Source organism: Bubalus kerabau, chromosome 1, assembly GCF_029407905.1.
Source record: "Bubalus kerabau isolate K-KA32 ecotype Philippines breed swamp buffalo chromosome 1, PCC_UOA_SB_1v2, whole genome shotgun sequence".
NCBI lineage: Eukaryota > Metazoa > Chordata > Mammalia > Artiodactyla > Bovidae > Bubalus > Bubalus kerabau.
Genome location: NC_073624.1, coordinates 116,351,791 through 116,378,724, shown reverse-complemented (window position 1 = coordinate 116,378,724; position 26,934 = coordinate 116,351,791). Strand labels below are relative to the sequence as shown.

Here is a 26,934-nt window from a genome sequence, read left to right as displayed (position 1 = left end):
TAATAGCAAAAATCAAAATAAATATTCATAAACTGAAAACAATATGGATTCATATATTGAGGTATACGAATATAATGGAATAGTATGTAGCAGTAAAAGCAGATGGTCTTATCTATACCCAGTAACATGGCTCAAACTTAGAAACACAAAGTTAACACAAAAAACAAGTCCTAGAAGATGCCATACAGCGTGACACCATTCTTGTAAAATTAAAAACCTAGTAAAATTTAGTGATACATATGTGACCTAAAAATAACCAAAAAATATATTTTTGAAAAAGCAATGAATAAACAAAAACAACAACAAAAACGAATTAATCGTCACTGCTGGGAGGACAGGCACAGCCGCGAGAAGCAGCGCTCAGCCGCGCGGCATCTGTGAGGCTCAAGTTCTGAGGTCAGCGGTGGGGTCACTACGTACTCACTGCATGAGTATACTTCATAATCTGCATATGCTTCATAGAATCTTCTGTAGTGTTAGTACATTTAAGGCTACTTCAAATACATTATAAAGGGACTTCCCTGATGGCCCAGGGGCTAGGACTCCACACTCCCAAAGCAGGGGGCCCGGGTTTAATCCTTGGTCAGAAAACTAGATCCCACATGCAAGCAACTAAGAGCTTGCATGCCTCAGCTAAGACTCAGTGCAGATAAACAGATAAATACATATAAAATACATTATTAGAACAGCTAACAGAATTAAAGCATGCTTTAGTATTCCATCAGAAAGACACAAGTAAATAAGTCTTAAAAAACTTAACTATATAAAAAAAGAAATACAAGTGCAAATTTAGTTCTATTCACCTCTTGCTAACTCCTTACTAAGGTATTACTGTTTATAATTTTGATAACATTGAAATGAGAGGAGTTGTAGAAATAGCAACATATGGAGTATATCTCCTTATAAAAACCAGGAAGCCTATTTTTCTATTTGTTTTTTCTTACATCATTCACAAACATTAACTATACAGAAAATTTGCATAATATAAAAATCATTTTGATGCCCTGCATCATTTGCGCACTAGTAGAATATTTGTGTATAAACTCAGGAAAGGCAGTGACTTTTTTTTCATTTGTATTCTTTGGCATAAAACTGACAATAAATACTTGCTAAATGCCTGGATCAATATTTGACCAATGAATCACTACAGGATTCCAAAACAGTCTCTGGTGATGTAACCACCAGCCTCCCTGTCTAAAGACAGCATTACAGTGCCTTCTTCTGGTTCCGCTTCATAATGAAAGTAAAGCAAAGCAAAGCAAGCAAAGCAAAGCAGCCTACTTCACTGAATGTCATATTAAGATAGAAATTAATCACACTGGAATCATTCATAGTAATATAATTAACAAATCAGCTGCAACTTTTAAGGAGGATATGATTCTGTAACTACCATTCTTTACTTTCTGAATTTAACTCATCAGTACAAAGTCAGGAGAATTTTACAAGCTTCAAAGTCTGGTTCTTGCCCTTAATCTATGTAAAAACTACTAAAAAGAAGTTAAGTCTTTTAAAGTCATAAATAATCCCTTAAAAGAAATCCTAAATATCCCCTTACAGAGAAGATGGTATACCTTTTCTCAAATACATTAGTAATTTAAATATGTTGCTATGTATCTTTATAGTTTTTTCACTGAATAGTATAGATCCTAATGAAGTACTAAATAGAATTACATTTCACTCAAAATGATACATGGTCTATAGTAAATAACATAGCCGCAGTCTTCTAATAGTTGGCAGAGTACAGTACAAACTCTAATATATAAATTACAATATAAACTCACCTCTAATATATGTTATATATTTTAATTCATATGTGCTTAAAATATATAACTATAATAAATGTCTTCTATTTCAAGCAGAAATGAAAGACCCCCATTTATAAAACCCAGGTCCTAAGAAGAACCACTTCAACTGATATTAAAAATGCAATTCTATTTCTAAAGTTCAGCAGTGACGATAAGTTCACGTGAGTCAACATCTAAATACATGAGGTAATTAAAGTAACTGAAAAATGCATTAAAAATATCTACCAGGTATCATAAGTAAGGCTGAACAAGAAAACAAAAACGTTTTGGGATGCGTATACTTTTTCTACTTCAAAAAACTTTAAAAAATTTTTTGTTATGTATTGGGGGATAGCCGATTAATGTTGTGGTAGTTTTAGGTGAACAGCGAAGGGTCTATTTTAAAATTTTACTACTCTAATAATGCCATGAACTACTCAATACTATGAATTGTTACAATTAGAATAAAAATGGAATTTTAGCATATTACTTTAAATTACCTCTTTAGAAAACAAAATTATAAACATACTATATCCATTATCAGAGACAAACAGTGACTGATCTAGACCGAAGCACTTTGCCATTATCTCGCTAGGTCCCCTTCTTCAACCAGTGAGGAAAATGAGCCCCAAAGCAGTCAACTGACTTGCAACAGTCACACAATTATTTAGGAATAAATACGAAAACTTCCTGAATCAATATAATTTCCACATGGGTTTTGAATAAAGTTAAAACCTTTGATTTATAATGCAGCAATATTTTAATTGTTTGGTTATACTTAATTCAGTGAAATGATAGCTTTATTCTGATTTTTGAAAATCAAAGATGGCTACTAAACTAGTAACCAATTCTAACTCCTTGGGTATTCTTAAGATCTTAGCTTCAGGCTCTTCATCTACAAAAATTAATGCTTTATTTAAATGATCTCTGAAGTTTCATTCACATCAGTACGTTTAATAAGTCACACAGCTTTGAAAATTATGTATTCACAGGTCTAACTCTCCTACTAGTATATAATGATCCTTAAAGCCAAGGCACATGTTTTATTCATTGTGTATTCCTCAAAGCTAGCACCATATCTAGTCAAAAACAGGTTTTTTAAAAACATAAATTTAAAGGATGTAGCTTCTAAATCCCTAGATAAAACAGGCTTCACTTATGAAATTACCAAAGTAAAAATAATTTTTTTCATAACCAGATTATCTATTACATAAAAGTTCTGACAAAAATAAAACCGTATTTCTCACTTCATATGGCAGTGACTTTGTTACACCTTGTCCAGCCTCAAAGTAGTCTGATCTGTGCTTTGTGATGATTGTAGAAAGGATACTATAAAAAAACATTAATTCATGATTTAGGAATTATGAATTTATAAATGGTCAATTAGATAAGTAAGTAAATAATCCATCTTTAGATAATTAAGATGTAAGTACACAAACACTATTAATCTCAGAGGGACACTGACAACAGATGGGCACTGACTGATCGTTTATAGTCTTTATATTGCAATGCCTGGAAACAAAGTAGAAGACTCAATAATCAAAACAGAAATACCATATACCTTTTATAAGTACACATCAAAATATTATCACGTCTGCAAATATGCCATTCAAACTTTAACTACTTACTTGATGGCCCAAGGACATCTTTGCCATCACCAAGAAGCTTTTAATGCAGGATAATTGAGCAGCAAACAAATAGAATCCAAACCAGGAAGAAGCAAAGTGTATCAGGATTGAAGCAGCAGTGAAACAAAAGGACAAGGAAAATAGCATTAGTTTATAAGTGGAAAGCACATGCTAATAATCATAATTTGCAAGGAATTTTCTTTTTCACACATAAAAAGACCCTGTCTTAGGCATTATCTAATATCTGTTCTAATTTTGGAAAATGAAAGTAGAAAGAGAAAAATGAAATCACTCAAGTATTTTGTTTTGAAAATTACTCAAGTGAAAAATTACTTCCAATTGCGATTCAAGGTATGGGTTAGGAGTGATTAAAAAATTATTTAGAAATGCAAAGGATAGCCAAAAGTTATTCATCCTTTAAATGCAAGTGGTATGAAAATATATAACACTCATGCACTATTAAATATTAGTTCTGCATGCCATGAAAACACTTAACACTATGTAGAAATTCAGTCTGTTTGTTCTACAAAAAGAAAGAAGGAGTTTACTGAGCACTTAAGTCAAGCATTGTGCAAAGAGCTTTTATAGAGACATCAACAAAGCGGCAAAAACCAAAGAGAAGAACAATAAAGTTCAGTTAGACAAAACTTTCCTAGCACCCACTACTATCAAGCATAGCATCTAGAGCTACTAGTCTCCAGGAAGACAGAAGATCAAATTCTTGAACGATTAACTTGATCAACCAAAAGAAACTGGAAAAATTGCTGACTGTTTGTCTAGTAACTATTTTAATAAACAATATGACACTACACATCACCCACAGACAAGTGTTTTGGTCTCCCTTGGCAGGAAAAGAGTCCTTAGTTCTCTTCCCTTCATGGATCTGTATCAGAACTAAAGCAACAACAAAAACAAATAATTCCCACTGATGACATTATTGTTTGGTCTTATTTAAAGGAAATGGGGAGTCTTACTTAACTGGTTTTGCATTCACCCTTCAAAAAAGTTGCAGTTGTTTGCTTTGGGTTTGTGTTTCCCAGAGAGAAAATAAGCTTGGCCCTGTTATTTTCCTAAGTGAAGGTTATTTCACAATGCGTAAAATTATGTTCTAATTCCTCTAAAGGCATTTGCTTTATTTATTTTTCGGTAGCTGCCCCTTTAAGCTCATTCTTCTATAAACACATTTCAGTTTCACTGATAAAACTAAAAAAAAAAAAAAAAAAATACAGTTTTAGGGACAATGAAGTAATTGTGCTCAAATCCTTATTACTGAAATGGCCATGTTATTATAGCTAGCAAGCATGTGGAAAGAGATTAAAACATTTGTGGCAGGCAACTTCTAAATGACCCTAGTGATCCCCACTTTTTGGTGTATAATTCCTCCTCTTTGAGCATACAACACTCATTCAGCACTGGATGTGCTGAATTGCTTCTAATAAAGAGAATACGGCAGAAGTGAAAATGTCATTTCCAAAATTAGACTGTAACAAGACTATAACTTCCCTTTTATTTGGGGTCTCTTTCTCTCCTCTCACTCTCCCCAAGAGAGATCATCTTGGGGAAAACCAGCCACTGAGTCATGAGGCAATCGTGCAGAAAAGCCCAAAAAGGAAAGGAACTGAGGTCTGCCGACCCGCCTTCAGTGAGCCTGAAGGTGGCTCTTCCGTCTCCCCTGACACCCTCAGCAGCAGCTCCTTCCCCAGTCCAGTGACCATATGAAAGGTTTTGAACTAGAGACAGCCAGATTCTCTCAGATTCCTTACTCACAGAAACTGTAAGGTATTAAATGCCTGTTTTCTACCACTTAACCTAGGGATGATTTGTTACATATCAATAAATAACTAAGACAATACTGGAAAATTGAAGGAGGTTAGGAAACTCACAGAGACAACTATGGCATACTTTACAAATGCTTCACAGGCATCTTTGGAAAAATCCTCCTGTATTGATACAAATAATTATCAGCTTCCTTAGACTGACCAGTAACTTCCTAAAGGAAAGCAATGGTTCTAACCATATATACATAGCCAAGAGTATTTAATTTCACAGGGCCAGTCATATTTGACATTCTCAAGCTGGTTTTCTACTTAGGATAAAAGATTAAGTTCAATTTCATTGCAGAGTTGTATATAATTCTTAAATTATGTTGATTAAAACCACTATGTCATCTGTGCAGCTGTACACCTTGCATTTTTACTAGCAGAAAAAAACCCTTAGCATATAAGCAACTTTTAAACAACTTATTTCAAAGTATGTTTTCTATAGTATTTGCTCAGGCATATCTGTGTCATATAAACCTGATTCTACTGGATTAACCCAGTATTTTTTTCAGACTGAGGCACTGGAGAACAATCAAAGTAAACACTCTCTACTCTTATCATTGATCTATCATCTATCTATCCATGGATGCACCCACCCAAATATTCATTCAGTACCTACTATACAGACAGGTAACATTTTAGGCACTGAGGAATAGAGCAGTGGACAACAAAAATTCTGCCCTTGTGGCAGTTACATCTAGTGGGAAAGATAAACAGTAACATAATAAACAAGTAAAATTTTGTTGTATATTATATAGTATAAACACTAAGGAAAAATAAGCAGAAAATGAAGACATATAAAATGTTAGAGAGATGGCGTTAAAGTTTTAGATGGGGTGGCCTAAGGAGGCTTCACTACGAAGTTAACTGAATAAAATGAGGAAACTTCCCATAAGGACATAAAGGAGAAGAGTACTCCAGGGAGCAGGAAGATCAAGATTAGAGCAGAGGACTTGGATGGGAGCAAGTCTGGAGAACAGTGAAAAGGTCAGAGGACTGGAATACAATGCAAGCAGGAGAGCGGTGGATGAAGCCAAAGAAGTAAACAGTTGCAGGACTTTATGGGATCTAGTCAAGACTTTTGTTTTATTCTGGATGAGCTGGGAAGCCACTGGATGGTTCTGAGGAAAGCAGTAACATATATGAGAACGTTATAACAGGACTGCTCCAGCTGCTGTGTTGAGAACAGATCAGAGGGATGAGGGTATTATCAGTTCAGAAGTTACAGCAATATTATAGAGGAGAGATGATGGAAACTTGGACCAAGATGGGAGAAGTTAGAGGGACGAGAAGTAGTTAAATTCTAAATATATTTTGAAGGTGAAGTCAACAGAATTTCCAAATAGGCCAAGTATGAGGTAAAAGAAAAAAGGAATCAAAATGAAGTCAAGCGTTGGACTTTGAGCACCTGGAAGGATGGAACTGCCGCCATCTGAGATGGAAAAGACAGTAAGACAAGCTCATTTACAGGGAGAAACGTAACTACAATCATCCCTTGGTATCCAGAGAGAACTGGTTCCAAGATATCCCCCACCCCCACCCCAGAGCAATACCAAAATCTGTGGATGCTCAAGTCCCTTATTTAAAATGGTGCAATATTTGCATATAACCCATGTACATCCTCCTATATACTTTATATCACCTCTAGATTACTTATAATATCCAATACAAAGTTAATACTAAGTAAATAGTAGTAAATATAATGAAAACGCTACAAATCCCACAGACGGAGGAGCCTGGTAGGCTGCAGTCCATGGGGTCGCTAGGAGTCGGACATGACTGAGCGACTTCACTTTCACTTTCCACTTGCATGCATTGGAGAAGGAAATGGCAACCCACTCCAGTGTTCTTGCCTGGAGAATCCCAGGGACAGGGGAGCCTGGTGGGGTGCCATCTCTGGGGTCGCACAGAGTCGGACACGACTGAAGCGACTTAGCAGCAGCAGCAGCAGCATGTGGCAACTTCAAGTTTTAATTCTGGGACTTTCTGCAATTTTTTTTCCCCAAATATTTTCCATCTGCAGATGGCTGGATCCATGGATGCATAACCCTCAGTTTTATATGGAGGGCCAACTGTCTCTCAGTTTGGAACAGGTTAAGTTTAAAATGTCTGTCAGACATCCAAGTCAAAATATTAAGTAGGCAGCTGGACATGCAGACCTGCATGAACACATACGTGTACAGGGTATGGTTTAGGCTGGTAAGGAAATAGTATAAATTATGGTATGTGTGAGAGTTAGGGTATATGATCTGAATGGCTTCATCACAGGAGATTAAAAAATACTCCAGAAACAGGCACCAGAAAACATATATTATAATGGAACAGCAACAGAGCCAAGAGTTACTCTGAAACATTACAAACAGAAGCAGAAGACACAAGGAAAAATAAGGGTCACTTCACTTATTCACTTCATCATTTCCCAGAAGGATGTGATGTAGATAAAAAGGCACTAAATTGAGACGCAAGTGAAATCATCTCTCAGAATTGTTTGCAAGTGATGCTAATTGGGGAACGAGATATTATTAAAGATTACATATTAATTTTACCAAGTAACTGACATAACTGAAGACTTCTACACGCCACTGACCTACACACTACACTTCTTATTCTTACTGCTTTTAGGACTTGGGCTTAATTTGTGCAGTTCCATGTTGTGTAACACACAAATAAAGACAATATGAAAATACCGATGTTGAAATGCTCTGTACAAGTACCTTTTACAGATGGCAAACAAACACATGAAAAGATGCTCAGCATCACTCATTATCAGAGAAATGCAAATCAAAACTACAATGAGGTACCATTTCACGCCAGTCAGAATGGCTGCGATCCAAAAGTCTACAAGCAATAAATGCTGGAGAGGGTGTGGAGAAAAGGGAACCCCCTTACACTGTTGGTGGGAATGCAAACTAGTACAGCCACTATGGAGAACAGTGTGGAGATTCCTTAAAAAACTGGAAATAGAACTGCGTAATGATCCAGCAATCCCACTACTGGGCATACACACCGACGAAACCAAAATTGAAAGAGACACGTGTACCCCAATGTTCATCACAGCACTGTTTTATAATACCCAGGACATGGAAGCAACCTAGATGTCCATCAGCAGATGAATGGATAAGAAAGCAGTGGTACATATACACAATGGAGTATTACTCAGCCATTAAAAAGAATACATTTGAATCAGTTCTAATGAGGTGGATGAAACTAGAGCCTATTATACAGAGTGAAGTAAGCCAGAAAGAAAATCACCAATACAATATACTAACTCATATATATGGAATTTAGAAAGATGGTAACAATAACCCTGTATACGAGACAGCAAAAGAGACACTGATGTATAGATCAGTCTTATGGACTCTGTGGGAGAGGGTGAGGGTGGGATGATTTGGGAGAATGGCATTGAAACATGTATAATATCATATAAGAAACGAATCACCAGTCCAGGTTCGATGCATGATACAGGATGCTCAGGGCTGGTGCACTGGGATGACCCAGAGGGATGGTATGGGGAGGGAGGTGGGAGGGGGGTTCAGGATGGGGAACACGTGTACACCCGTGGCGGATTCATGTTGATGTATGTCAAAACCAATACAATATTGTAAAGTAATTAGCCTTCAATTAAAATAAATAAATTTATATTAAAAAATAAAATAAAAAACTAGCCACTCTTCTTGGCTTTTGTTAAGAGAACCAAAATACTACTAAAATTTCAAAAAATCCAGGAACTTCTCAGCTTGTTCAGAAAAAGACCACTAAGGTATGACAGAACAATGTCCTCTCTCTGAGCAACTCAGCATGTTTACCATCATCCTCTGAACAATGTCCACACAGTCGTCATCTCAATTTTTTTTTATCATTTAAATAAATTCTCTACTTCAGCAGAAAGCATGAGCTGACAAATAATAAAAGAGTAAAATGCCTAGAATTTTTAAACTTAGAATTCATTAGTATATTGTATACATAGTATATACTAACAGTACTTTAAAGAATGAAATATAGCCATTATCTAAATCTTTATTGATTTTAGCTTAAAAATTTCAGGAGAAGAGCATAATGCAAAAAATGTGATTTTATTTTAAAATATTTCTAAGTATTTGCCATGTCATCCATAATTAGCATAAAACTTAGGATCTTTAAGAAAGATAAAGGGAGAAGTAGAAACTCATAATCGTGCCCTTCATTCTGAGAAACCCCTCAGTCCTAAACAATCTAGGACAGATGGCCACTGTCTGTATATATAATACAGAAACAATACCAGGAGATCTATAGCTTGATTCCATTGCCTTTAGCACAGCACCTCCCCCTTTTATCGATTTGACTTAAGTTTGCCTGGAAAATCCCACGGACAGAGGAGCCTGGCAGGCAACAGTCCCTGGGTCGCAAAAGAATCAAACATGACTTAACAACTAAACAACAAACAACAAAAAATCTGTTGAGCTTAAGAGAAAGTCCAAATAGCTTATCAACCACTGATATGAGCAGAGTTCAAAATAAACTCACAGGCAGATGGCACCTCTTTCCCGAATACTGCTGATCAAGTTGTACTCAGAAGCGATCCTGCTCCCAGATTCTGGGATTCTGGGCTCCCAGAAGCCACAATTCTAAAGAAGGGTTATATAAAGCATCTTAAGACTGCTCTCCTTGGTGTTATCTTCGGCTCTTAGAGTAAGCAACTTTAGTGAGGAATATACTATGCAGCTGAAATCTTTTTGTCCTATAAACAGGACTCATTACACTTAAAATGAACTTTTTCATATTCCTACAATCATCTGCAAAACACACATGTCCACATTTCATTCCTGAGTTTTGCAGGAGAGATTTTAAGGGAATATTTTTCTGGGACTAGAGTTTATCACTGTTAGAGAATATGATCCAATCTGCCAGGCAGTTGCATTTTTGATACGGCAATTCAACTACTAGGAATGTATACTAAGATGATCATTCAAAATGTTTAAAAAGATGTGTTCAAAGATATTTATCACATCATTTATAGTAAATGATATACTTAAAACATGGAATTAAATAAATGATAATATATTCACATAATAAAATACTATGTAGTCATTATAGTTTGGTTTTATTTTTTCAGGGACTGAAAAACATCCATTACATATTGGCTTTTAAAAGTAGGTTATATTGAATCACTTTGTTGTACAGCAGAAATTAATACAACACTGTAAATCAACTATACTTTAGTTAAAATAAATTTTTCTTAAAGTACTGATATAGAAATTTGTATGCTATGACCCCACTTTTATAAAATTTCATGTGTAAGATATACACGTGAATACACTTAAGAAGTGAAAGTCGCTCAGTTGTGTCTGACTCTTTGCAACCCCATGGCCTATACAGTCCATGTAATTCTCCAGGCCAGGATACTGGAGTGGGTATCCTTTCGCTTCTCCAGGGGATCTTCCCAATTCAGGGATCAAACCTAGGTCTCCCGCATTGCAGCCAGATTCTTTACCAGCTGAGTCACAAGGGAAGCCCAAGAATACTGGAGTGTGCAGTCTATACTTTCTCCAGTGGATCTTACCAACCCAGGGATCAAACCAGCGTCTCCTGCACTGCAGGTGGATTATTTACCAACTGAGCTATCGGAGAAGCCCTGATAGCTGAGCACTTAAGAAAGAGGCCACCAAAATAATAACAGTGGTTATCTCTAGAAAATAAATTTTATTTACTATATTTTTCTTTATTGTTTAATTATGCCACATTGTTATATATTATTTTTATAATAAAAAAAGATGAAATGTATTAACATATTGGGCAAATGAAAATGCAATTTTTAAAGTAAGCTTTTCAATTTACATTAGCTACTTTTTGTACTAACAGAATCATCTAAGATTAAACATAGTAGAAAATACATTTTAAGAATTAACTTGAAACCCTAAAAAAAACAAAAATGTTAACATTTTGAACATGGCACCATGTATTACTCACTGTCTCTTGAACTTCAGCAACTTCTGAACATGGCAAGATCTAAAAAAAAGACAAATTTTCTCAGGAGTGATTTAACTTTGTATACCTGAATCTGAATCTGGAGAGCACTCACAGTTTATAGAAGGAATTAAGTGCTTCATTAATCATTTAAAAAGTGGCCAAAAAAAAAAAAAAAAAAAAGATCAATAGTATGTTGACACTGAAACTAAACCTTAAAAAAAAAAATGTCCAGGTTTGTAAAAAAAAAAAAAAAAAATGTCCAAAACTTCAGGAAATTACAGAAAGAAAGTGAAGTTGCTCAGTCGTGTCCAACTCTTTGCGACCCCATGGACTGTAGCTCACCAGGCTCCTCCATTCATGGAATTTTCTAGGCAAGAGTACTGGAGTGGGTTGCCATTTCCTTCCCTAGGGGATCTTCCCAACCCAGGGATCAAACCCGGGTCTCCCGCATTGCAGGCTTTTACCGTCTGAGCCACCAGGGAATCCCCTGGTGGATTCCCAGGAAATTACAGTCAATCTACCAATCTGTCAAGTCTTCTCTGGCATGTTTTGGGGCTTTTTCACAATTCTTAAACTCCTTGCATATATTTAATTATATCAGCCTTTCCACCACACAAGCCCTCTCTTCCTTTAGTTTCTAAAACACTCCACTGTTCTGGCTTCCTTTCTCCTAATTTCCCACCTCCATTCTGTCCTTCCACTCAATGAAACGTGTGGGCTTCACCAATGCTCAGTCCTCAACTATCTGTTCTTTTCTATCTGCTCTCTTACTGCAGGTTCCAGTCATATTCAAGGCTCAGTTGTTACCTTTACTCAGACAACTTCCAAGTTTCTCCTTCAGACCTAGCCTATTTCCAAAGCTTTATCCTAAAACATTGCTTACCTGTATGTTCAGACATTATTGCAAATTAACTTCTGGTTCTAAAATTCTGTTAACAAACTTTAGTATCTCCAGATCCCTCTATGCTCCTAGAAATTGCCAGACTCCAAAGAGTTGCTGTTTATATGGATTATACCTATTCATATTTGCTGAATTAGAAATTAAAGGTGAGAAATTCACTATCTTGGCTAGCTCATCATGGGCAAGTCACAGTGATAAGCCAAGTTGATAGTATACATACTTTTCCATAATCATGTGGTGAAATGCCATTTTACCTCTGTAGTCTCCTCCCCAAAACCCAGTCTAATCATGAGAAAAGTATCAGACAAATCCCAGTTGAGTGACACTGCAAAATATCTGACTAGTACTCCTGAAAAATGTCAAGACTATCAAAAACAAGTCTAAGAAATTTTAACTGTTAGGAGGACCTTATGGAGATGTGATGAGTAAATGTGAAGTGCTACCTGATAGGATTCACACACACATAGAAAGAGAGTATTAGGAGAAAACTAAGGAAATCTGAAACAAAGAGCAAAGGTAATAATGTATCAGGATGGAGTCATTAATTGTATCAAATGTCCCATTCTAGTATGTTAATAATAGAGGAAGGAAACTGAGTACAAGCTATATGGAATTCTTTACGTTCACAAGGTTTCTGTAAGCCTAAAACTCTTATAAGAAAATGAAGCTTATTTAAATTAAAAAATCACTGCTTAGGAAAAAAATTAAACTAAGAAAATTTGAAAACACAAGAATACACAAGCATACACTCCATTAGCCGGCAGAGCAATGACATCACACTTCATGCAGTCTTGGGTAAAAGGCACACTAGACGTTCATGAGAAAGAGAAACAAAGCAAGTAACATCAAGTACCACGGCATTACCACACAAATAATCCAGACCTCACAGGCCTCTGCAAAGATCTTGAGTTCCACAGTCCTGGGAACGCGCTGAGAAAATCTCCAAACACAATGGAAATACAAAAGATTTCTGACTTGGAATTTCTTCTACTTTTTCAGTTAACCCTTTCTTCAATTTAGCTCCCCAAACTTATCAGAGTCCCATCATATACCTGGAAAATGTTTACATTATTCAACTTAGAAGAGAATCAAGGATAACTTTTAAAAGTCAAAAAAAAAAAAAAAAAAAAAGGAAGACATACTAAGAATCTAAGCACTCAAACAATAGAAAATACTGAGTAATATTTTCCCACTTGGGCAGTTCAAACATTACCAATATTTAAGTGTATTTAAGTACTGCTATTAATTTATGCTCCTATTGAATTAACAGATCTAAGTGATGATCATCAATGGCCATAAAATTTTTTTAAAGTACTGATACATAAATTTGTATGCTATGACCCCACTTATAAAATCTCATGCGTAAGATATACTCATTAATACACTTAGGAAAGAGGCCTCCAAAATAATAACAGTGGTTACCTCTAGAAAATAAATTTTATTATATTTTTCTTTATTGCTTAAATATGCCACACTGGCATGTATTATTTTTATAGTCAAAAAAGATTAAATGTATTTACATGTTAGGCAAATGAAAATGGAAGATATGCCTCCTGATGGTAACACACAACACCATCAATGAATTACTCTTGTAAAAAAAACTGAACCTGAATCTGAGCAAGCCTCAGGGTAAAACTGTCTACTGACAAATTTGCAAGAAATATAAGTAACTGAGGAACACATTAAATAATGACCATGGCGGAGAATCCGGATTGTGGGAAACCTACAGGACGGCTACCTTATTTCTTCAGTAAATTGAAAATAAAAATTAAAACTGAAAAGGAAAAATCAAAAACAGATGCAGGAGAAACTGAAAAGATTTAAAAAAGACAAAGTGACTTATCAACCAAGCCCAATACAAAGACAATAAAGCTAAATTTAAGCAATAACTAAATATTTGATATTAAAGAATTACTTTTTTTAGAGTAAGAATGGTATTTATGGCTAAAGTTTTAAAGAAAAGTCTTTATATTTTAGAGATTATACTGAAATACTTATGAATAAAATGATGCATATGGGATTTTCTCAAAAAAAGTATGAGGTGGGAAGGCAGGAGTATACATGAACAAGACTGACCTGAACTAATAATGGTAAAGATGAGTGACGGGTACATTAGGGTTCATTTTACTAGTTTATCTTATTTTTTAAACACGTTTGAGGGCGCTCCCTACTGGCCCAGTGGTGAGGACTCCGCCCTGTCGGTGCAGGGCACATGGGCTCTGTCCCTGGTCCGAGAAGATCCCACGTGCCATGGGGCAGCTAAGCCCACGGACCACAGTTACTGAAGCCCAGGCGCCCTAGAGCCCATCCTCTGCAACAAGAGAAGCCACCACAATGAGCAGCTCACACCACAGCCAGAGAGCAGCCCCCATCGACACAATAGGGAAAGCCCTCATGCGGCAAGGGAGACCCTGTACAGCCAAACATGCACACATGCATTCAAAACTTCACATAATAGAGACTGCAAGGAAGGTCTCTATTATCATTCTTGCATGTGTAATTAAACTGTTATAGTTAGCAAATGGTCATTAGGAAGATGAAGATATTTTAATATAAAAGACAATGAGTATGTAGGTAATACATTGGTGACTAAAATGTCTAGTTATTTCATTATTTTACGTAAGATCTCTGCCACCTAAGAATTTACCTAATTTAGGAGCTTATTCTAACTGGCAATTCCTTAGGTGAGATGCCCCACCAGACTACCTGATTTTGGATTATCTGGCAATAGGGCCCACTTCACTAGGCCGGGATGCACCAGAGATTAGTACTATGACGATGGTGGGTAGAATAATGGCCTCCCAAAAATGTCCACATCCCAGGAATTCCCTGGCAATCCAGTGGTTAGGACTGCGTGCTCACACTGCCAAGGGCTCAATCCCTGGTCAGGAAACTAAAATCCCACAAGCTCAGCTTCCAAACAAAAAAGATATTAGAATCTGTGACTGTTTAGAAGCCTTAGGATCTGTGAATGTTACTTTACATGAGGCAAAGGACTCTGCAGATGTGATTAAGTTAAAAATCTTGAGATAGAGCAATTACTCTGGATTACCTGAGTGGACCCAAAGTAATTCCAAGGGTCCTGACAAAAAGGAGAGAAGAAGGTGAGTGTAGCAGGAGGTGTGACAACAAAGGCCAGAGGCTGAATGGGAGGAGGAAGCCACGAGTCAATGAAAGACTGCTACCTTCAGGTATCAACAAAAAGAAACGGACAGTCCCCTCAGAGCCTCCAGAATGAACACAACATCTTGCTTTTAATATCCAGAGCTCTAAGATAATCGGTTACTGCTACTTTAAGACTACATTTGTGGTAACCTGGAGCAGCAAGGGAACCAGCACAATGACTTGAGCTGCCTTCTGAGAAGCGGAGCTTCCTATAACTACGTGAGTTCATGCCGAGACTGGATGACCTCAGTCAGGGGGTACTGTGGACAGAATCGTTACGTTAGACAGACTATTAGACTAAACGATCTCTAACAGTTTCCCACAAAGACTAAGGGGGAAAAGTAGCCACAGGACTCAGAGGTTTGCAAAAGGCTCTGCTGATAGCATAATCTTTGTTAAAGTTGAAAAGAAAAGGCCTCTACGAGGCAATCCTGAAGTATATAAGCATTAGCCAAACACTTAGCAGGCAGGTCTCAAAGGGTATTCAAATACTAGATGAGCATATGTACCAAATTTGGTGACCCATTTACTATAGATAAGAAACTTCACAGCCTTTCTCCCTCCATTTCCACTTAGGGCTGAGAAGGGGGATCTAATAACAGCCAAGTGCCATTGTACAAGAATACTTTATGAGGATTAATTGACATGTGGATAATTTATCATTAGACTTGAATGCATAAATCTCTTAAAGGTCAGTTATTGAGAAACTGTGCACCAAAAATACTGTCCTTATAAATCCAGGAGATCTTTCCAATCCAGGGATCAAACCCAGGTCTCCCTCACTGCAGATTCTTTACCATCCGAGATACCAGGGAAGCCCCCAAACGAAAACATACAATATACTAAATCAATAATGGTAATGAAGAAACTAAATTAATGGTACGGTTGACCCTTGAACACGTGGGTGTGAACTACACAGTTGCACTTACAGGCAGTTCAACAGTAAATACTACAGTGCTACAGATCAGTGGTTTGTTGAATCGCAGATACCAAAGAACCATGGCTCTGTATCAAGTGTCAGAAGCTCTACCCCAACCCATCTCCAAACATTCAAGAGTCAACTATATTTAAACAAGAGAATAAAAATAATAACCTTTAAAATCTATGACCTGATCAAAAATAATACTTAATGTTACCAAAAATAGGCAATTTCATTAATTTACATGCCAAATACACAAGCTGTATGTTGTTGTCAAATGTTACATATATATAGTAGCCATACTTCTTAGAATATGATTTAAAGTGCTCAGTAAATGCTAATAAAATATCAATTTTACTTTATGAGCACTAAATCATAGTAATCAGTAAAAATTCACCTAGTAAATATAAAACTCTAAGTTTCAGGAAGCTGGGTCATCTGTAGGCCCCTCAAGAAGATACTTACTCGTTTACTACATTCTAAGAATTACTGAGCTAAATCATCTTCACCATTCTTTCCACTTCAGAAAGCATATGACTCAAAGTGTCCAATTTAAAGTAGAATCTTAAGAGTTTCTCAACTGAGAGTTCCTAATAATACTACAAAGATTTCTACATGTTTTTAAATTTTTATTCTCTTCTAAAAAGTCATTTATATAATCAATTTTTAATACAACAAAAGATCTTGACCTTTAATAGACTTTATAACTTAGTTTCCTATGATAATAGCATAGTATACAAGATAGTCAAAAGATAGGACTTTCCTTAATGTAAGGAATTTTTTTAATCTACTTCACTTATTTGGTTTACCTCAATCTATTAATAAATATTTGAAGCCTGCATTTAAAGGATTTCTCAGTGGTTAATTTCCAAAATGTTATGAGTTCTGCACTTTTACAAAATATTTTAATACATATATTAAATGTAAATGTGTTCCGAAGTGTATTTAGTATAAAGACTGAATTCTTATTTTTTAGTATTTACTACCTAAGACATACAACACTACCACAAAAACAGAACTATAAACAATAAATAAGCAAATGAATTTTTTTTAAATAGAAAGCATAATCTCATGTAGAAGAAAACCGAATAAGTGGACACTAAAGTCAACTGAGTCCCAGCTTTCACCACCTCCGCCAAGACTACAAGTAGTCTCAATCAGTACCTGTATCTCTCTCTCTTCTAAATCATCTCATATCCTGCTTCCAGATTCATCCTGTCCACGTTCATAAAACTATTCAGTGACATACCACTGTCTATAGAATCAAGTTCAAAATCCCTGGTCTGGCACTCAAGACTTCCATAAGTTTGGTCTCTATCTGCCACATTGATCATTCTTCTTATAAACAACATTCAGTTCAGATCAGTCGCTCAGTCGTGTCCGACTCTTTGCGACCCCATGGACTACAGCACACCAGGTCTCTCTGTCCATTACCAACTGCTGGAGTTTACTCAAACCCATGTCCATTGAGTCGGTGATGCCATCCAAACATCTCATCCTCTGTCGTCCCCTTCTCCTCCTGCCCTCAATCTTTCCCAGCACCAGGGTCTTTTCAAATGAGTCAGCTCTTCACATCAGGTGAACAAAATATTGGAGTTTCAGCTTCAACATCATTCCTTCCGATGAACACCCAGGACTGATCTCCTTTAGGATGGACTGGTTGATCTCCTTGCAGTCCAAGGTACTCTCAAGAGTCTTCTACAATCCACAGTTCAAAAGCATCAATTCTTCTTTATAGAAAAAAGCATCAATCTTTCTTTATAGTCCAACTCTCACATCCATACATGACTAGTGGAAAAACCATAGCCTTGACTAGACAGACCTTTGTTGACAAAAGTAATGTCTCTGCTTTTTAATATGCTGTCTAGGTTGGTCATAACTTTCCTTCCAAGGAATAAACAATATTACCTTCCAATTTCTCTATGCGTTTCACTTGAATAAACCCTGTGCAATTAATTTCGCTTTTAGCCTTGCCTCTTGCCATCCTCCCTTCCTAGAATGCTCTCCTTGCTCATTTTCAGTCGCATGACCCCTATACCCTATTCACAGTTTGTGTTCTCTTAAGAAACCTTTTCTAACTACCCCAGTGTACAGCAACCACCCAATTTTCACAACTTGTGTAACTATACCTTATGTCCCTCATTTGACACTTAGTAAATGCTTATTACTGCCTTATCTATCCATCCCTCTATCTAGTCTTCTCAAAATAAACATAATTCAGACAGACTACATTTTATCTCTCTTAACATCCCCTTCACTGGCCACAGCACTTTGCACAAAGGCTGCACTCAAAAGAAGCTAACTAACACTATCTTAAAAATTAGTACACACAATTAGGTTTTATACAACACTGCCACCACATACTGACATGTTGCTTTATATTTTCAAAGAACTTTCTGGTTTCACCAGATCATATTGTCCCTGTCAAGTAGGCAGGATAAGCATTCTTGTTTATGTATTTTTCATTGAAGTAGAATATTTGCCTCAATATTTTAAACAGTAAAAATGAGATTCAGAGAAAGTGCAAATCCAAAATTACTCAACAGTGCAGGACTTTTAAAAATGTGTTTTGTTGCCTCTTCTGCCTCTAAATATTTATCTTTTTGGAGAAAAGGCTGAATATTAATAGTTATATTAACAATAACCATACTAGCTTTTATTTACTGGGTATTTATAATGTGCACAGATGTGGAAAAAGGCATTTTATAGATATATTATCTGAATTAATATGCAGGTAAATATTAAGTAGATATTACTACTAATCTTTATTTAAAACCTGAGGAAAATTGGAAACCCTGAGAATGTAGCTAAGTGACAGAGCTCAGATTTTAACCCACAACCAAGTATCTACAAAGCCCATGTTCTTATCCACCTCTCTTAAATCTAAACTAACTGGCTTAGGCCATGCAGTTCAAAGGTGATACTTCATTAATAGATAACTCAAAGTGGACCTCAAGATTAGTTTTGAATAGAGAAAATTTCAGCAGTTCATACTGAAATCAGTGGTATTACTGTTTCTAAAATAAGCTACAATATTTCACCGAAGAAACAATGAAGAATAAAAAGAAAATTGATCTCATTGCGTTTTAAGTAACTTGCTCTAACCTCTCAATATCAATAGAAATAAATATAAAAAATGAATAAAACTTTAACAGTACAGTGCAGACATTCCGGTATAGAATTTAATACTATCTACTTAGATACTAAGTTTAAAAAGATAACAATAAATTTTAAGCAATTCTATCCAGAAAGACAGGTATGATGTAATCAACATGTTAGTGGCAAAGGAAAGTGTTTAGAGATAGACCTCAGTTGCATCATTTAAGATGTAGCTTTTAGAGAACATAATCAACCTCCCTGAACCTATTTCCCTGTCTTTAAAAGTGAGGATAAGCAAATATCTACCTTTAATGACTGTTGTGAAGACAGTCTGAAAAAGTGTATACTCAGAAAACAGCAATTGCTATTACTGATATTTATATATCATAACCAAAAGATTTAAAATATTTTAGCCAAAAATAAACCTTCAGGAAGTCCATTAGCTTTAAATAAGAAAATTTATTTATGATAAATTTATGATAAAGTAAATAGTATGTTCCAAGAAAGGCTTTCATCTTTTTTTTTTTGAAGACATAGTGAAAACAAAATAACCTACCATCAGTTTTCCATTTAAAATCGTCGTCACGATAACCTTCTTCATAAACCAAGTTCCGTCCATGTCCATTTTATTCTCTATTAAGAAGCTATCATTTTAAAGTTTAACTTTTTTTGACCATTAAAGAAACAAGTTTGAGCCAGAAATTCAGGAAAGGGTGGGACCAAGTTAACGCAAGTAAGCAAAACTGCATTTTGCTGTCAATCATTACTGATCCTACATTGGAGCCTGAACAAAGAACATTCACTAAATTAAAATTCGCAAACATCTCAATTTAGTAGTGACTTTCAACTTCACAGCAGTATGAAAGAAAAGCTGGCCGCTGCATCATTCCAATATTGTAACTCTGTCAAAGAATCTACCACCTAACAAGCCACAGAGCTATCAGCTGGCTACATTTTACCCACTGGCACCTTGACTTTAGGTAGTACAAACATTTCTAATAAAGAGTCTATAAATCAGTATTTAATGGCATCTTTAAAACTGCAACAGGAAAAATGAAAATGAAATGATCCTTGAGCAAAATGTCTCTATGCGTGACAAAGCATCATTTAATTTACCCCACTGGTTAATTTTTATTTTTATTTTTTTACTTACTGGAGAAGGTACACTTATAACCACCACCCATACCTAAGTGTTTTAATTTCAGAATACAATTCAATCACAGGCAGCAATACTTATTAAATCTTCACACTTCTATAGAAAGAGTATGTATGACAACATATATTAATAATTAAATCTTAATTCTTTCATTCTGTCCTCAGCTACACAATTTAAGATTTTCAGGCATTTAATTTTTTCAATTGTGAATAACCTCTTGATTTCAATGAGACAAAGTTTCTTGAGGAAAACACGAACACCAACTATTCTATCAGTATGTCTTACTATATGGCCAGGAAAGCAAGGAAAAAGAGGTAGGAGTTAGAGGGGAAATGGCAGAAAACTGGATTATGCTTCAACAAGCTTTAAACTACCTATAATTTTTATATCAACTTTTTTGGAAGTTCGTTTTAAATACATTTAAAATATAAAATGATGGCTTAAATCAAACACTTCCCAAGATAGATGGTAGTACCTTATTATGCTGTATTTGAATCACTCACCAAAATTCGGTCAGGTTCTCCATCTGCCAAACTTGCCTCCATAGTGAAAGAAGATAGGTTTACACTTCTCTTTCCATTAATGTTTAGCCATCCTGTAAACTTGGAAATCCTAGGAGAAGAAAATCATACACATTAGTTCTGGTATAAAGCTGTGATAAGTGGAAAATAAAACATCAAGTATACAAAGATGGAGATATCATTTTAGGCTGAGCTTATCAGGAAACATCAATAATGGAGAAACAGATTTTGACGTGGGCCTTGAAGAGTCGTAAAAGTTCAAAAAAAAATGAACGACAATATTCCAAGTGAAGAGGAAAAGCAAGAGCCAGGTTAAATATATGAGACTGTTCAAAATTTGAAAAGATGCCTAAACCTACTTATAATTGAGGAAATAAAATTAGATTCTTTCTCATTATTACATTGGCAAATACTAAAGTATGCTACCATCTGATGTTGGCACAAATGTAGGAAAACAGATGTTCTCAAACACTTTTGTGAATAGAATATAAATGGAAACAATTTAGGAGAGGACAATTTAATGAGAGAACATAATATATAAAAAAACTTTGTGCTTCTGAATGTTTCATTTTTACAATGAACATCTATTATTTTTATACTTATTTTTATTTTTAATAGTCTTAGAATTATGCCTTCACAAGTCTTTTCCTTTGAGCTTTTTAACTAACAAAGCCTCCAAGATGAACTCCTGTAATAATTATATATATCCAGAAGTCTCTAATACTCTAATAATCTAATAATTCTTTCTTAAAACAATTAACAAAATTAAAACCAAGAAATATGTAGATTTCTAGTCATTTCTTGGGAGTTCCAAATCATTTTCTTGTTTTTGCAAGTATAAAAGGCTGCAGTGAAATATAAATACAGGACAACCATCCTGTGGATACAAGTCAGGATCTTTCTCCAGCCAACCCTGTCATTGTCCAATGGGCTCACAAAGTTGCCATGGTGGTAGGGATGAAGGTTATGCATGGGCTCAGCAGCATGACCCTCCACTCACCAAGACAAATTTGGCTACTGCCACTGCTGAGTGCCAAATCTGCCTGCAACAGAGACCTACACTGAGTCCCCAGTATGGCACTGTTCCCTGGGGTGATCAGCCAGCTACCTGTGACAAGTTGATTACATTGGACTTCTGTCTCCCCTGGTGGCTCAGCTGGTAAACAATCTGGCTGCAGTGGGGGAGACCCAGGTTTGATCCCTGGGTCAAGAAGATCCCCTGGAGAAGGGAATGGCAGCCCACTCCAGTATTCTTGCCTGGAGATTTCTACGGACAGAGGAGCCGGAGCCTGGAGGGCTACAGTCCATGTGGTCACAAAGAGTCAGACAAGACTTGACAATTAACACACTATCATGGAAGGGGCAGCGCTTTATTCTAGCTGAAACAGATACTTACTCTGTATATAGATTTGCCTTTCCTGCACAAAATGCTTCTGCCAAAACTACTATCCATAGACTTAGAGAATGCCTTATCTACTTCCTCCTATTATTCTATAAAGCACTGTTGCTAATCAAGGAACTCATTTCACAGCAAAAAAAAAAAAAAAAAAAGTGTGGCAATGGCCTAGAGAATTCACTGGTCTGTCTTACTATAATCTCTGTCATACTAAAACAGCTGGTTTGATAGAACAGTGGCATGACCTTTTGAAGACTCAGGCAGAACACCAGCCAGGTGGCAATACCTTGCACGCCTGGGCAAAGACCCCCCAAAAGTTCCATGTGCTATGAATGTCCAATATATGGTGCTGCTTCTTGCATAGCCAAGATTCACAGGTCCAAGAATCAAAGGAGGAAACAGAAGTGACATCACTTATTGGCCCACAAGCAGAAATTTTTATTTTATTATTATCACAATGTTGTGTTAGTTTCTGGTGTACCGAAAAGTGATTCAGATATAAATACACACACACACACACACACACACACACATATTCTTTTCTGTTATGGTTTATTATGGTTTATTTTTATTATGGACGCTGACTATACGTCCTTCTGCTATCCAGCAGGACCTTGCTGTTTATCTATTTTATGTAAAGTAGTTTGTATCTGCTAAGCTCAGACTCCTCATCTATCTGTCCCCAACTCCCTTTCCCCCTTTAGTAACCATAAGTTTGTTTTCTGTATCTGAGTCTGTTTCTGTTTTGTAAGTTCATGCCCTATTTTAGATTTCACATATAGGTGGCATCATATGGTACTCCTTTCTCTTTCTGACTCACTTCACTTAGCATGATAATCTTTAGGCCCATCCATGATGCTGCAAATGGCATTATTTCATTCTTTTTTACAGCTAAGCAGTGTTCCATCGTGTATATATACCACATCTTTTTTACCCATTCATCAGTAGGTGGACATTTAGGTTGCTTCCATGTCTTGGCTATTGTAAAATGTAATTAGAGTTTTCTCCAGACATATATCCAGGAGTAGGATCCCTGGATCACATGGTAATTCTATTTTTAGTTTTCTGAGGAACCTCCATACTGTTTTCCATAGTGGCTACAGCAACTTACATTCTCACCAACAGTGTAGGTGGGTTCCCTTTTCTCCACATCCTCTCCAGCATTTCTTATTTGTAGACTTTTTTAAAATGATGGTCAATCTGACCAGCATGAGATGGTACCTCATTGTAGTTTCGATTTGCATGTCTCATACTTAGTGATGTTGAGCATTTTTTCAGTGCCTATTGGCCATCTGTATGCCTTCTTTGGAGAAATGTCTATTTAGGTCTTCTTCTCATTTTTTGTTCGGGTCGGTTTTTTGTTACTGAGTTGTTATCAGCTGTTTGTATACTTTAGAAACTAGGCCCTTTTTGGTTGAATTGTTCACAAATATTTTCCCTAGTCCCTATGTTGTCTTTTCATTTTATTTATGGTTTCCTTTGCTGTGCAAAAGCTTACAAGTTTGATTAGGTTCCAGTTGTTTATTTTTGCTTTTATTTCTATAGTCTTGGGAGACTGACTGAAGAAAACACTGGTAACATTTATGTCAGAGGATGTTTTGCCTGTATTCTCTTCTAGGAGTTTAATGGTGTCATGTCTTACATTGAAGTCTTCAAGCCATTTTGAGTTTATTTTAGTGTACGGTGTGAGGATGTGCTCTAACTTCACTGATTTACATGCGGCTGTCACGCTTTCCCAGCGCCACTCACTAGTAAAATGTTTCTGTCTCCTCTTCCCATGACCTTTGCTCTGCTGGCCTAGAGGTCTCAGTCCCAAAGGAAGGAATGCTTCCACTGAACTGGAAGTTAAGCCGGCCACCTTCCCGTGCTTCTGAATCAGTGGGCAAAGAAGGAACTTACTCTGCTGGCCTGGGTAACTGACTAATTATCAAGGGGAAATGGACTACAATGCCACAATGGTGCTAAGAAGAGTGTGTCTGGTTACTGGAAATCCCTAAGGGTATCTCTTAGTACTGCCATGTCTTCTGATTAAATTCAACAGAAAACTTCAATAGCCCAACCTAGGCAGGACTACTACTACTGACTCAAACCCTTCAGAAACAAAAGTCTGGGTCACTCTACCAGTAAAGAACTACGGCTATCTGAGGTGCATGCTGAGGGCAAAGGAATACAAAAAGGGTAGTGGAAGAAGGAATCTATAAATCTCAGATCCCACTACATTACCAGTTACAGAAACGAGAATTATAATTGTCATGAGTATTTTTTCCTTATTTTATTATGAAGGTTGTATATGGTGTGTTATATATGCTGTGTATACTCATCAAATAACTGGTTTCTTCTCTCTTCTTATCATATAACATAAGATACACTGACTTTACATCATAGTAGTTAATTACTCTTAACTTTATATCAATATTTAACTTATAGGATATCAAGGAGAGTGAACGTCACCCAAGGACTTTGCAACCTGCCCTGCAATTTCAGGCTTGCCAGCCCCTACAAGCACGTGAGCCAATTCCTTAAAATAAATCCATCTCTTTCTTCCCCTCTTTCTTTCCGTACATACGTTTATCTAATTCATTCTGTTTCTCCGGAGAACCCTGACTGATAAAATAAGTACGCGTGTGTTCATATCTTATCCATACAGACATAGATATATTTATCTCATTGTTCATTCTCACCACCTTCTGTTCCTCTGTATCTCCTCTTCCACAAAAGCTAAAAGGATGAGAACTCCATTTTACAAATCTTTAATCCCAGAATTCTGTATGTGATTCACATTCTGCAAATGCAATGCATTTATGCAGCATTTGGAAGGCAGAAGAGAGACAGAAACAAAGCCGTTCTTCTGAATGCAGTAGACACCTGGACTGTGACAGATATGAGGTTTTACAGTAATCACCGAATGCTCCCCTGTCAGCTCCGTATGTTGGCACTACCCGCAAGCCACATCAGCAGCAGCAGCAGTGAAAGCTGAGAACAGTCTTGCAAGCTCCACACCTACAGCTTTCCCAATAAGTTTTAAGAATCTAATTCCCCTTACTAGTTTTCCTTTTACTTTAAGTATCTATAGTGATTTGTTCTCCTCAATGAACCTGGCCTAACAAGAGGTTTTTAAAACTAATAATGAAAATATATTGTTTATTAGATAGTAATCAGTGTGGAGAAGAAAAATTAGGAAGGGAGCAATTATATGACATGTACAGTAATAGGGAGAATTTTAGATAAGAACAAATCTGAGTCAAGATCTCAGTAACATGAGGGGGTGAGCTGCTCAAGTATCTAGAAGACTCTTCCAGGCAGAAGAGGAAACAGCAAACACAAAGATCCTAAGGCAGGAGCAGGAGGCATGCCTAAAGAGCAGCAAAGAGAGCCTTTCTTGGTGCTTCCAACGTAGTGGGTGTGAGTTTGACACCTGGTTGGGGAATAAGATCCCACATGCTATGCAGCATGACCAGAAGATTTAAAAAAACAGAAAAAGGTTTTTGAATTGGTTAACAAAGCAAAATTCACATTATGTAGTTTATAGGCACACACCCAAAACAATACAAATGGTACTTTATAATGCAAAAGGTGAGAGTACAGAATAAAGATAAAATATTAAAAAAAGAAGATAAAGAACATCAAGAAGACTAATATGGCGAGTAGAATAAGGAAAAGAGCAATGGGTAATAAGAACAGAAAGATAACTATGTTACAAATTGCCATCAGCCTCATAAGACAGAAGGACTCTGGCTTACTTACACTCTGAACGAGATGGGAAGTTATCTGTTGAAAAGAGAGCAGAGAAGTAACAGAATCTGACTTACACAGGATTACTCTGGCTACTGGCTGAGAAAACAGTAGCAACAGGAAGACCACTGCTATAACGCAGGAGTGTGCCAGAACAGCAGCAAGAAATGTGGCAAATAGTGTTAAATTATTTAAGTATTTTGAATAGGGAGTCAAAAGGATCTGTTAATGAACAGATATAGGATGTGACTTTAATGAGAGAGACAGACAGAAGTATGCGTGGGGGAGTAAGACCTAGATGGTCTGTGTCCTGAGCAACGAGAAGAATGAAACTACCACTAACATATGTTGAGTACATTATAGGAAGACTTGAAGAGGAAAGGGCTGAATATCACAGCTCCTTTTGGATATATTTACTGTGAGACACTAGTTACACATTTGAACAGAGATATCAACTGGATATAGTTAGACCTATGACTGTGAGGTTAAGAAGTCAGGGTAGAAATGTAAACTGAGAGTCAGCATATAGATGGAATTTAAAACTATGAGACTAGTGAGATCTCCTTGGGAATCAGTGTAGGCAGAAAAGAGGACAGAGTACAGAGCTCTGGGGTATTCAATATTAAAGAATCAATATTTAGAGAATGAATAAATCCCAATTTTTGCTTTTCAATTTTCAGATCTACTCAATATAATTATTTTATGTAAAAACAAAATCACTCTATATAAAAAGCTAAAACAATTTTGAGAAAGAAGACCAAAGCTGAAGGTATCATGCTCCCTGACTTCAGACTACACTAAAAAGCTACAGTAATCAAAACAGTATGGTACTGCCACAAAAACAAACACATAAATCAACAGAACAGA

The 26,934-nt window shown here is 36.3% G+C and overlaps 1 protein-coding gene across 10 annotated transcripts in view; it reads right to left on the bottom strand.

Annotated features, from left to right (window-relative positions):
• The window catches only part of OSBPL8 (oxysterol binding protein like 8), a 170,163-nt gene that overhangs the window by 84,015 nt on the left and 59,214 nt on the right, over positions 1-26,934 (bottom strand). For 4 of the 10 annotated variants that reach the window (XM_055587237.1, XM_055587248.1, XM_055587215.1 and 1 more), the window contains exons 2-4: positions 20,922-21,030; positions 11,179-11,217; positions 3,413-3,449 (exon numbers count right to left, since the gene is read on the bottom strand). In XM_055587237.1, the coding sequence (XP_055443212.1) occupies positions 3,413-3,449; positions 11,179-11,217; positions 20,922-20,963 (118 nt within the window). In that variant the 5' untranslated portion in view covers positions 20,964-21,030. Of the gene's footprint in view, positions 1-3,412; positions 3,450-11,178; positions 11,218-20,921; positions 21,031-26,934 lie in introns of those variants that run through there. The other 6 variants (XM_055587258.1, XM_055587268.1, XM_055587224.1 and 3 more) reach the window with 3 other exon arrangements.